The sequence below is a fragment of the Paroedura picta genome, chromosome 11 (genome assembly GCF_049243985.1).
Source record: "Paroedura picta isolate Pp20150507F chromosome 11, Ppicta_v3.0, whole genome shotgun sequence".
Lineage (NCBI taxonomy): Eukaryota > Metazoa > Chordata > Lepidosauria > Squamata > Gekkonidae > Paroedura > Paroedura picta.
The window spans coordinates 15,198,496-15,211,686 of NC_135379.1; the positions used below are offsets into that span (position 1 = coordinate 15,198,496).

General features: G+C 45.7%; 1 protein-coding gene across 21 annotated transcripts in view; it reads right to left on the bottom strand.

The window, feature by feature from the left end:
- The window catches only part of KIAA1217 (KIAA1217 ortholog), a 432,541-nt gene that overhangs the window by 79,999 nt on the left and 339,351 nt on the right, over window positions 1–13,191 (bottom strand). For 20 of the 21 annotated variants that reach the window (XM_077303786.1, XM_077303784.1, XM_077303787.1 and 17 more), the window contains 2 exons: window positions 3,133–3,331; window positions 298–391 (listed from right to left, as the gene is read on the bottom strand). In XM_077303786.1, coding sequence (XP_077159901.1) covers window positions 298–391; window positions 3,133–3,331 — 293 coding nt within the window. Of the gene's footprint in view, window positions 1–297; window positions 392–1,097; window positions 1,271–3,132; window positions 3,332–13,191 lie in introns of those variants that run through there. The other variant, XM_077303800.1, reaches the window with a different exon arrangement.

A 13,191-nucleotide genomic window follows, 5' to 3' on the forward strand; every position in this document is an offset into this window, starting at 1 on the left:
CCTAAACTTGGTTAACTCCTAACCTTGGTTAAGCAATCATCACTAAGGACAATGAGGAATGTCGATTAGCCTTCAAAACAGGAAGCACTGGAGGTCTGCAGTCATTACCCGACTGTCTCAGATGTCATGCCTCTGATTACACCTTCTCCTACAGCTGAACTAGATTTCCCAACAATTTGACAAAAAAGTAGGAAGGGGTAAAAAGAAAAGGAGGGTAACTTCCCAGTCCCACACATATATTCTTCTTTGGCATTACATGCAGGTGCAAAAGAGCCGAAGTGCAACTCTGCCACTTACCCTTACATCTCCATTTACAGCTCTGGGCATGTGATTAAAAGCATGTGCCGGATCTTTGTTGTAAACTTTCAGGAAAGACCTGTCTTGAATGTTCCTAAAATTGAAAAAAAGCAACAGTGATACCAGATGAAGAAACTTCATTTTAACCCATTTCCTTAGCTGACTCTCATGATTATGGGGGCCATGTTGCACAAAACTAGGTATTTTAAGGGAGACAAAAGAAGGTTATACTACCTCTGACTTATCCCCCTGAGAAGTATATTTCTCTTAAGGTAACTCCACACCCATGAAAAGAAGGTCGTTTCCATTTCATGAAATAACCTGGCCGTGTTTTGCAAGCAAAACAGCAATCATGTTTCTAATACTCCCCAACAAAACTTAGTTCTTACTTAAATTCCCTATTCTGGCTACTAAAACAGAACTTCCCCAAATTTGGAAGATGCATCAGCCACAACAAATCATAAACCAATTACTTTGAAAAGGGGGGGGGGACAACCATTAAAATTGCACATATTCTAACAGCCCCATCCTGTGCTGGTTTAGATGAACATTAGTCTCTGTGAAACACAGTTCTAAGTAAACATTAATGGGACCAGACGACAAATCATTTTAAAACATTCACCGAGGGCTGCTTTGTCGATTTTGCGCTCCAAGTATCAAAGTGCAATTTGAAAATGAGCCCAAACAAGTTAGAGTTTGCTCCAGCTAGTCTGAAGGCAGGCTGGCAATGAACAAAGCCGGTACCTCGACGAAACAACAATCAAAATGTCCACTGTCTCTCACGTCATTTCCAAACCTACCTTAGCCACAGATTACAGGTCCACACTGAACACTGCTGTTTCTTCCTCCAGCAATAATCAGCAACAGAGTCTGCAATCTAAGCCCGTTTAGGTCCTTTCAAAAGGGCAATGCCTTTCAATGAACCCCAGCGATGGCCCAGGAATTTGCACACAAGACTGAATTCCTTTGCTCCAGGTGCAGCTATGAGTTTAGTAGGCTGATCTTAGTCACCGGGATTAACGTTTGGTGGGGGGGGGGGGGGAATACACACGGCGCAGGAGTTTTTTTTTTTTTGACAGATCGTGTTTCTTTTAAAGTCACACGGCAGTCAGTAATTGCTTTGAATGTGTAACTAGTTAAAACTTGCAGCTCTGCTCTAGACTTCAAGCAGCTCTGTCAAGAAAAACAGATCACCTGACAAGACAGATTCCACCCAGCTGCTAAGAAACATGGGTTAATTCGAGTTTTAGCGTTAATGAGAGTTGGCGTTGAAGGGAAGGCACGAGAAAATTGCGTATCCGTGGGCAAGTTAAGCTTGTTGCAACTCCACCTTCAAGGGACAGTTCACAACTCTTAGGCATTTTAGCGCTGCATAATCATGCATGGATGACTCCATTTTAAGCTTTTCCCACAGCGGCTCTACTTTGCGGATTTTTAAAGTGCTTCTTCACAGATCTTCACTGGTCAGCTGTGGCAGCCATTTTGTGGCTACGCCCACCATGTTATGTCAGAGGTCCAGAGATGCCCACAATTTGGGGAGACGCCCCAATTTACTCGTTCACAATAAGGCAAGACAAACACAATAAAACGCCTAAAATACCCGTTAAACATTAACAAGATGGCGATCAGAAAAAAAAAATCTCTCCCTGCCCCTGTTCAGCACATGGGTCAAAAGCTCTCTCTCGCTGGGAGCGAGGGTCTAACACAGGGGTGTGGACCTGTGGTCCTCCAGATGTTCATGGACTGCATTTGCTGGCAGGGGCTCATGGGAATTGTCGTCCATGAACATCTGGAGGACCACAGGTTGACTACCCCTGGTCTAACACACATTAAGAGATTCTCTGATGGTGTAGAAAGAGGACCGCAAGCTTCCAGTGCAATCCTAAGCACTGCTATGCCATTATAAATTTATTTAACTCAATGGGCTTAAAAGTCTGTAACTCTCTTTTTAGGGTTGTACTGCTAGTTGCACAACAATTATATGCACGGAAAATTACTCAGTTCTGCTAATTTCAACAGGATTTACCTTGCCTAGCAAGTATTCTTACACTGAAAGCTTAGAAGTGTTGCATTAATTATCAATTATAATCCTGCTGTTAAAAGGGCTTCCTGTTTCATCTACGTATAGAAGGTCTATTTTTTTTCCTAAAGAAGGTCATGCTCAAGGGGTAGGAGTATAGAGCTGTTGCATCCCAAACTGAAGCTTTTCCTGGCATGGAGGTAAATCACAGCACCTAGTTAATGACCCCCCATTAAACCTCTACTCAAGAGTCAGGACATTTTCTCCATCTAGCCCTATGTCCCAACCACTTCAACATCAATGTAATTTCCACAGTAGTTCTAATTTGCTTATTATTATTTTGAATGTTTCCATCTAAGAACATGAGGTAAGTTAACCCAACCAAGGTAATCTGTTCCACATAATATTTCTGGTAAGGCCTTGGAGGAGGAGCTGGTCTCATGGCTTAAGTGCCACTCAGCGCTTAACAGCCACTCAGGGTGGATGTCCCACCCTTGAGTGCCTCCTCTTCCTCCAACCAGCTTGTCTGTCTGTCCAGCAGCCAGCCAATCGCCTTCCGTGCCCCACCCCTGACCACCACCCCTTCCTCCTTCCACTTCCCTCCGAGGCTCAGAGGCTGTAGATTCCTGCTGCATGAGAGCTGCCCCTGCTGGTGAGTTTCCTTCCCGGGGGCCTCCAGCCTGCAGCCTTTCCAGGTCCTGGGGGGGAGGGAGAGGCCATCTGCAGAGTTCTTCCACCACACCACCCAATCTAGCACTCGTTGTATTTCTGAATGCAACGGGATTGAGCCCTAGTATATATATATATTCACCTACCTGACATCATTCAGCTCGTAATAGATATTTCTGCTCTCGTCCTTGATGTAGATGGCCACACTGGGGGACTCCAGCATTTTCATGGTCAGCTGCTGTGGAAAGGCACTTACAAAGAGGGCGCGGATGGTGTCTGTGCTTGTGATCTCATTCGGCATCTTTAGCTGCTTAGTTTCATCTCCGTACTGAAGATATAAAATGCCTGCAAGAAAAATTACCCCCCCTTCTAGTTAAAATGAATGAAAGTTTTCAAACTCAACGTTAGACACCAATTAAAAGTCTGATTTACAGAAGGGAAACTGTCTCTATAATAGTACTACTATATAGAGAGACCCTTATTGTCCTAATTCGGTATAGGAAAAGGAATATAATGCTTTATGGGTATTGATTGTATGCTCTCCAGAGATACAGATGCTGTAAGGAAGGCATTTTTTGGGGGGTCCAGTCAGGGCAGTTTAATTTTTCACGTCGGAAAGACTGCTTTCTCACCCAGATCAAAACATGTGGTAAACATCGATATCTTTTAAAGAACGCGCAGAATTGAAGAATGTATAGAATATTTAGAGCTTCTTGTGGCGCAGAGTGGTAAGGCAGCAGACATGCAGTCTGAAAGCTCTGCCCATGAGGCTGGGAGTTCGATCCCAACAGCCGGCTCAAGGTTGACTCAGCCTTCCATCCTTCCGAGGTCGGTAAAATGAGGACCCAGCTTGCTGGGGGGTAAATGGTAATGACTGGGGAAGGCACTGGCAAACCATCCTGTATTGAGTCTGCCATGAAAACGCTAGAGGGCATCACCCCAAGGGTCAGACATGACTCGGTGCTTGCACAGGGGATACCTTTACCTTTACCTTTATAGAATATTTACAGTGTTCAACTGAACAGAGATACCCCCTTCTAAGCCAGCATTCCCTCACTGAGTCTGCCCTACATTTTAATTGTTGTTTCTGAGGCTTTTGTATGTGTATGCTCACTTTCATTTTAATTGTTTTAACACTGTGTTTTTGTTTGGTTTTTAATAGTGTTTTTATTGTAGTTGTTTTTAATCTGTTCTCCCTCTTTTTGGCTCTGATAAGGGCATAAAGACCGGGCATAAATTCTGTAAATAAACAGGTAAATCAATCCGTATCCTTCCCTTCCACATGGGACACTTCATTCCCCAGATACCACATGAGGTTACTGGCCCCAAGTCACAAATGGCTGACTGGCCCCAAGTCACCAAGTGAATGCCACCGACTGGCGCCTTGAACTCCAGTCTTTTCAACACACAAACACCAACGAAGCATGATGGAAAGGAGACATGCACATACGCAGGCATCAGGTCACGCATTCTGCACATTACCAGAGAATCATAGAATCATAGAGTTGGAAGGGGCCATACAGGCCATCTAGTCCAACCCCCTGCTCTACGCAGGATTAGCCCTAAGCATCCTAAACCACTTAGCGAGAGTCACAGCAGAAGCTGAGCCAGACATCAGACTGCTGACAAACATGGAAATTACACTGCGTCCTTTCTCTGCAAGACAAGCATTACCAGAATCGTTAACAATTAACAATTCTGGTAATGCAGTATAACGTCCGTGGTATAGAGCCATACTGAGAGGCATTGTGGTGTGGTAATTAAGAGTGGCAGAGCCTAATCTGGGGAACCATTCCTCCACATGAAGCCTGCTAGGTGACCGTGGGCCAGTCACAGTTCCCTCAGAGCTCTCTCAGCCCCACCTACCTCACAAGGTTCTTGTTGTGGGAAGAGGAAGGGAAGCCACGTTGAGACCCCTTAAGGCAGAAAAAAAGCAGGGAATAAAAACCAACTCTTCTTTTGCTATTACTGCTGTTTTCAGCACTGCCATTCCCAGCAACACGACATGTGCTTTCAGAGCTTGGTGTCGAGGTCACCTTCTTGATCTTTGTAATATTTCTAGCCTGAGGGCCTTAAGCATTACTTCCCATTCATTGCTCTTACCCGATGATACATATCCCTCATTCTTAGAAGAAAAGTGGCAATATTTCTGTCTTCAACTCATCTTCTAGCATGCAAACACATACACACTAAACAGATAACAGGCAAGCTTAAATTGTTGTCCCAACATTATTTTTTGTTCTGCTGGATAGAACACATATGCAGTCGTTGGCCAACTGGCCAACCTACAAAAACTGGACATTCACATTAGAAGGGGCAAGAATGCAAGCCAGTCTTCTCCATCCAAGGCCTGTTGACTCAAAAGTAAGTCCCATGTAGATAGAATGACAATTCAAGTTTATTCAGGTCACTGTCAGTAACAGGCTGGGGCTGTGCCTCAGTGGCAGAGCATCAGCTTTGTATACAAAACAATTTGGCATCTCCACCTAGAAGGATCAAGTGGCAGGTGATGTGAAAGGGCCTTGAGAACCACTGCAAGTCAAAGCAGGCAGGGCTAGAAAGATCTTAGGTCATGATAACTAAAGGGAAGGTCTGCACCTGAACACCTGTGCTGGTGTAACCCATGCCGTTTTCTTTTCATAGCTGCATTAAACCATTTAGGATTTAGGCCAAGGGAGCATGGGCAGCTGGTTAAGTTGCTCCCATATTATTAGCTGCAAAACCCCCACCCCTCATTCAGTCTGGCCTGCAGCAGTAGTGAGAAGCCCAGAACTCAACTGAGGGGGAGCTACTAATTTCTTAGCAGGTATGTGGTGGCCGCTGCTTCCCATGTACACCTGGGAATCAACATACTCCAGTGAACATGGTCTGCCCGAGAATTGTGCATGCGCGCACACAACTCCAGGGCTGGAAAGTTCCACCACGCCTTATGGTGGTGGCAGCAGGGGGAGGCAGGGGGGCACAGAAGTCCCACCACAGGATGGTGGGATAGCGACATGCCATGGCATGAGTGGGGATTTGAACCCGGGTCCCTCAGATACTTGCCCAACACTCTGGCTCAACATATTATTGTGTCAGGACAGACAGACAGCCTTCTGTTGAGGATCAGATCTTGAAACTGGCATCACCTGAATAAAAGTTAACATAAGTGCATAACTTCCTGTCCGTTTCGGACCACTGCCCTCCCCCTCAATCTGCAGGGACAATACCAAAAATATCGGGATAATAATACTGACCTACTTCGTAGGGTTGTAAAGATTACGGTGATTATAGACAGGAAGGGCTTTGAATGATTAAAGCTCAGCATCCTAGAATTGTTAGCTGCAGCGGTGTCTCGTAACGCAAGTGTTGCTATTCAGCTGTGCCCCGTAAAAATATCATATGATTACCGCAAAAGGGCTGTCCGTAGACCAGAACGAAAAAGCAGATTGAAAATCAAACCAAATTAACCTGCTCTACCGCATGGCTCCTGATAGTCCGTCCTTTTCTATAGTGGCACATTAATTTATTGCAACTGTAGAAAAAAACACACTGTCAGAATGTCAGTTTAATCATTCATCGCACTGGCACAAGTAGAAGCAATCCCTTGCAGGTGGTGGTTGTATTTTAGCCTTAACTCAGCCCCTTCAGTCGTGTCAGGGACGGGACCATGGCTTCGTGACAGAGCATCACCTTTCCACGCGGTAGATGCCATGGTCAGTCCCCGGCACTTCCGTTTAATAAGGTCCATGTGCTGTGAATAACCTCTTCCAAAGCTCCTGGAGACCACCGAGAGCCAGCGTGGTGTGGTGGTTAAGAGCAGCCGCTTCTAATCTGGTGAGCCGCGTTTGATTCCCCGCTCATTCATTGTTGAATTCCTTGGAGAGTCCTTGGACTTTTGCTAGCAGGGGCTCACGGGAACTGTAGTCCATGGACATCTGGAGGGCCGCAGTCTGACTACCCCTGCTCTTAGCCATAACCAACCCCCCCCACACACACTTCCTTCCATGGCTGTGGCCAGAATTCCCATAAAGACCTGAGTCTGCAGGCCTCTCTGCTTTAAAATGATGAATCCCCCCTCCCCAAATCGCAGAGCACATTCCCCAAAATGACTGGGGGCTCTCAGAGCTTGTAAGCTTCTGCTGATACTCGCATGCTACCTCTAGAGCAGGGGTAGTCAAACTGCGGCCCTCCAGATGTCCATGGACTACAATTCTGGCAGGGGGCTCCTGGGAATTGTAGTCCATGGACATCTGGAGGGCCGCAGTTTGACTACCCCTGCTCTAGAGCTTGTGCAGCTCCTCCAGACTCGCTGCCTTTCCCTCTTGCCTCTAGGACTGTACGGGCAACATAAATATGGACACGAATACCTCCCACAAACACGGTGAAATGGATGGAGTTGCCTTAGTATACATTCATTTTTAGACTGGAGTTTCTGGACTCACTATTACAAAATACAGGAGGCCTTGAGGCTATCAAAGCTTCTCTTTTAGGATTAACAACATGGCTCGCACAATGTGTGTTTGCCGAGGAAAGAACACCAAACAGTATTTTGGCTCCCTCTATGGTCTTTTTTTCAGGTGCATTCACAAGATATCTGCTTACACACAAAGGAAGAGCAGATTAAAGTAAGGGACAAATGTGATTACACAGCTTCATTTGGGACGGTGAGCGCTTCAAGCTTTCCTCCTGGGTACACAACGAAGCATAAACATTTTAAAAATTCAGTAGGAACCGGAACGGTTGGTGATTAAGTTGGAAGGTGGGGGTGGGAGGGGTGGGGGTTGGGTTTTGTCCTGCAAAATGTTTCACGCAAAGATAAGGAATATTTCATTTATAAGTCTTATTCAGTGCCACGACAAAGAAAATGAGGCTTAGGGGGAAACAAAACAAACAAGGGAAATATGTTCACCTTTGGAGCCATTTCGTTTCCCGGGGGGCTTTGTTTCAAATCAGTAATTGAAACAAATTGCTCAAGGATGTTTTCATTCAGGACTTGCCAGTCAGTTTTTAATGCTTCTGGCCACGATGGCAAACATTTACAGGTGCCTTCTAAATGCACCAAGAACCCAACGGAAGGGACAGAAGCAAAATAAAGGAACGGGCATGCCGCACTTCATAAAACACGGATGCAGTCAGCTGGGAAGTTCTCCTGCAGGAGCCCCCTTCAACCAAGCAGGAGCAGGACAGAAGCACTTCCACGGATCCCTGCCAGAACAGGGACTCCCAACAGTGTAGCGACAGGCAACCGGATGCTCAGCTAAGTATTTCAGAAGAATAGCTACATTGAGTCCTGTGGCACTTTAGAGACCAATGAGATGACAGTAGGGCATGAACTTTGTCAGATCTCAGACCTGATGAAGGGAGCTTTGATTCTTGAGAGCTTAGTCCCCGAAAATCTTGTTGGTCACTATGTATTAGGCACCAACAGTTACTACAATGTCAGCTTGATGGACGCAGAATTCCTGCTAAGAAACAGCTACCTTGGCAGAATGTTCTTCTGCGTTCTCCTTGATGGCATCACCGCTAACCTAATGTGCTCAGTTGGCAACTACATTGTAAAGACACTCTATGACTGCAAGAGCACTTTTTCAATCACTGCAAAGGCATTTGGGCTGTTTATATGTTGAGGGATTACTCTTAAACTCGGAGTAATGAGGGTTCAGAATAGGGTTGTGCGATTCGGCCGCCGAAGCGGCCGTTCCGTCCGGGCGCAGCCAGCGCCGCGCCGCGGGGGGTGGGAGGGCGGTGCCGGCAGCGGCGTGACAGCGGGCGCAACCACGCAGGCGCGGAGTTCCGCGCCTGCGTGGTTGCGCCCGCTGTCAGGCCGCTGCCGGCACCGCCCTCCCACCCCCCGCGGCGCGGCGCTGGCTGCGCCTGGACGGAACGGCCGCTTCGGCGGCCGAATCGCACAACCCTAGTTCAGAATCAAAAAGCCTGCCTAATATTTGCACATCAAGATTTATTAAACATTATAAAAATAAATCACTATATGAGTTGCTCTTGTGTCATAGGATAGTCCAGTGCCTCAGATGGACACCAGCTAGGGTAGCCAACCTGCAGGTGGTAGCTGGAGATTTACTAGAATTACAATTGATCTCCAGAAGACTGTGTATACTCGAGTATAAGCCGACCCGAATATAACCTAATTTTACCACAAAAAACTGGGGAAACTTATTGACTCGAGTATAAGCCCAGGGTGGGAAATGCAGCAGGTACGGATAAATTTCAAAAATAAAAATAGATACCAATAAAATTGCATTAATTGAGGCATGAGTAGGTTAAATGTTTTTGAATATTTATTTCAAAGAAAAACAGTAAACTAGCTCTGTAAGTGGAAAAGAGGGTCAACAAGTGAAAAAGAGGGTCAGTTTATACTCACTCGAGTATGTCGAGAGGGCGTTTTCAGCATTAAAAATGTGCTGAAAAGGTTGGCTTATACTCGAGTATATACGGTAATTGCCATGGAGGAAAGGGCTCTATGGAATTATACCAGCTGAGGTACTTCTCTCCAAATCTCACCATTTCCAAGGACCACCCCCAAATTTCCAGGTATTTCCCAAGTAGGAGTTAACAACCTAGCACCAATGTATGTCTACATACAATTTGAACCTAATGGGCACATTCATGAATTGGTTAATTTCAGCTTCTTACTGGTCAAATTAGAAGTGAAGGTCTTAAATATCCATTTCATTTTGGGGTTTTTTTTTGTGTGTCAGCAGTTTCCCGATTATTATAAACCTGGAGAAAAAGTCTAGCTCTCAAGTAGATATTTTGAAAATGGAGTTTCTGTCCTCCATTCACAGAAAATATTTTAATTTTTAATGTGCATTCTTCTTCTTCTAGTCAAGTTTTATTGTGTGATCAAACCCGTTTATTCATCAAAAGCCGATCTTAAGTAATTGTAAGTTGCAAGACTGAAGTTTCAAGTGGGCGTAAAAACATTCCTCAGCTTTAGGAACGATTCACGAAATGTGAGATGTTTCTTAAACACCTACGCCTCAATCCCAGCGTTACTATAGTGAAATCTATGCAAATATGGTAGGAGTTATTCATGGCTATGGCAGTGTAATGCCGATAGTATGAATTATAACCCACCTCTAACGCTTGGTGTCATGGTGGGGGAAAGTGTCATAAAGTCGCAGCCAACGTATGGCAAACCCATGGGGTTTCCAAGGTAAGACACAATCAGGGATGGCTTGCTACTTTCTGCCTCCATGTAATGACCATGAACTTCCTTGAAGAAGTTCTGACTAAATGCTAGCCAGGACTGGCCCTGCTTAGCAGCCGAAATCTGAAGCATTCAGTCTAGCCTGGGCCATCCAGGTCCGGGCATTTGGCATGGGTGCTGATAAACGGAAATCCAACATCAACCTTTTCAGCACAATCTGATTCCATGGTTCATAGTACTAAACTTGCAGCAGAACCCCATTCATGTATAAAGGCATATTCCATTCTAGACAGTCCCGAGCTGCCTAGAATGCCTACATATGTGTCCTTGGTGGCCAAGTGTGACATAGGCATGGCACTTTTAAGGGATATGCAGTCCGATATTTTTCCATCAAAATCCCACCCAAACAATGCCCATGCATGCACACGGCATGCTCTAAGGATCCCTAAAAGAAAATCAGATCCTCCCTCTGCTTGACATAGAACTGCTGAGTGAAGACCTGAAATGCCACGGGGGAACCAAATATACCCAAGGACTACATCTCCACAAACAGCTTTTTTCACTGTGCTCCCAATCACAGGGACTGAAGCACTGTGACCGTTGTCGAGTGTTTGTTTAGGAATGGAGGGACACTGGTTCAAGGGCCTGCTCAGCGATAGGGTTGTGAGTGTCCTGCATATTGCAGGGGGTTGGACTAGATGACCCATGAGGTCCCTTCCAACTCTATGATTCTATGATCCAGGAACCTTATTGGGACCTTTTCCGCACCTGGAATCCTTCCCGGCGCAGCACTCGTCCAGTCGTGGGGCTAATTTCTGCTTCTGGATGACGTTGGCGCTGGTTTGGGGCAGACTCAGGCTTGGTGCAACACAGGCCCTCCTTTGCCATGCAGCCAGGGAATGTGAGCCAAATGAGGGCCTGGAGCTGCCCCAGATAGATGCCAGCATTGTCCAGAAGTGGAAATTAGCTCCATAACTGGATGAGCACTGCGCCGGGCCAGATTCCTGATGCAGAAACGGTCAGGGTGACCCTGGGCCAGCCACTGACTCTCATTCGAACCGTAGTGAATATCGACAGGTGACTGTGAGACTAAAACAGAGGAGGGGAGAAACATGGAGGCCACTGGAACTAATTGGAAGAAAACTCAGGATAAAACAGACATTAAGCTGACATCCAGTGGTTTGGACAGGGAAGACACGTTGTTAATCATGCTCATTTTTGACACAGCTTTAAAAAAAAACAGTATCACAGCTAGCAAGGGAACTCGGCTGCAAGAAGGCATCAGTCCCAAAGTATTAATGTTTTAACAAGGCCATTTGGCGCTGGAAGCTGTGAAATGGTGCAAGATCTGTAATCTTTGAACTCATGTCTAACTAATATATCACTGTCTATTTCAAAGCTGCCTTCATGTCACCTTCCGACAGTGGAGCAGCTGGGAAAAGTGGGCTCACTGGTGGAAAGAACACACTCTGTGCTCTTTGCTGATGTTTATCAGACTGAAATGGCAAATGGAAGTACCTACAGAAGGAATCCTTTACCGCCATTCATCAACCGGTTGTTTACGAAACAGCCACAGCTATTCATTCAAGAGAAGGCCTCCCTCCTGACTAATCAAACAGCATAGCCTCCTCCTTTCAGTTTTGGTAGGAAACACCACTTCAAAGAATATGCAGGGAACTACAGAAGCAAGTTTCAGGTGTTGTTGACAGATGCCTGGCTTGTCAACCTTCTCGCATTAAAAGCAATGGGAATTCTGCTCTTGACTTCAAAGGGAGGTGGATGGTACTCAGCTGACGGCTCCCACTGAAATGGTGTCAGGCAGCCTGAAGCAGCAAAATTATCCGCATGGTGATCTGTGCATATTTGCCTAGACCTAAATTCTACTGAGTTCAATGGGACTTACTCCCAAATAAGCGTGCAATGATTTGTGGCCCTGGAGAGCTGTTAAAACATGACTCAAATTTCCTGAAGCTCCCTGCAGTGACACTGGATAAATCCTTATTATCTACACCCAAGAATTTTGATTTTGTACTCTTAATTATAACATTCTTATCATTCCCCCAAGAGGGAAGTTTCTGCTTTCAGGGAGACAGCCTGGCTTCCACCTTCTCTTGACTGGTACTGTGGCAATCTACTGTGCCTCGGGACAACCACATCGGAACAGAGAACCAATGTGGGCACATCAGCTCATCCGAACGAAAAAGCCCCACTTGGATTTAAGGGAATTATTCTCTGCATTATGTGTGCTTATCGACCAACTCTGCTTACTTAGCAACCACTTCCACTGCGCAGGGAGCTGAAATGCTCCTTGATAGTACCCTATATTGGCATTTGTGTAATCTGCCTTGGCCTAAGGGAAAATCAAAGTAGCTGTTTCTGACTTGAGGAAGAGGGAGCAAATCAGACAAACGACCAGCCGGACAAAATTCTAGCCACGGGTTAAGATGCTCAAGCAAACAGTTAACAGATAGCGGCAGGAAATGCCTGGAACTTCAAAGGGGGTCAAATAGCTGAGGGCACATTTGGACAGATTTTGTACACGATTCTGAACTTGCTGGATTTTTAAGTGTAGCGCACAGTTCCAATTGGGGAGAATGGTCGAGTTGATTTAGCTTTATATTACTGTGATTGCAACCTTTCTAATTACAAATACCTGCACAGGTTTTAGATGCTCAGAGTATGGGAGAGGGGGGAGCTCTCAAGAGAAGGAGAAAATGGTTGCTGGATGTTTCAACTGGATTTTACTAACATTTGCAAAAGCAAGTCCTGTTTGAATTTAAGACCATATGATTCGTAATTTATTTGCCTCATTTTTATGCCCTTCTTTCTCCCCAGAGAAGACTGAAAATTGCTCATGTCATTTTTCTGTCCCACATTTTACTTTCCAAACAACCCTGTGAGGCACCTTGGGGTGAGTGTGTGTAAATGGCCCAGAATCACCCACTGACCTTCCACAGCAGATGGGGATTCAAACCCGTGTCTTCCAGATCCTGCTCTGACACGTTAACCACCACTTCACACTGGTGAGGTCAGGGAGGCCAAAAAAGAATAACCC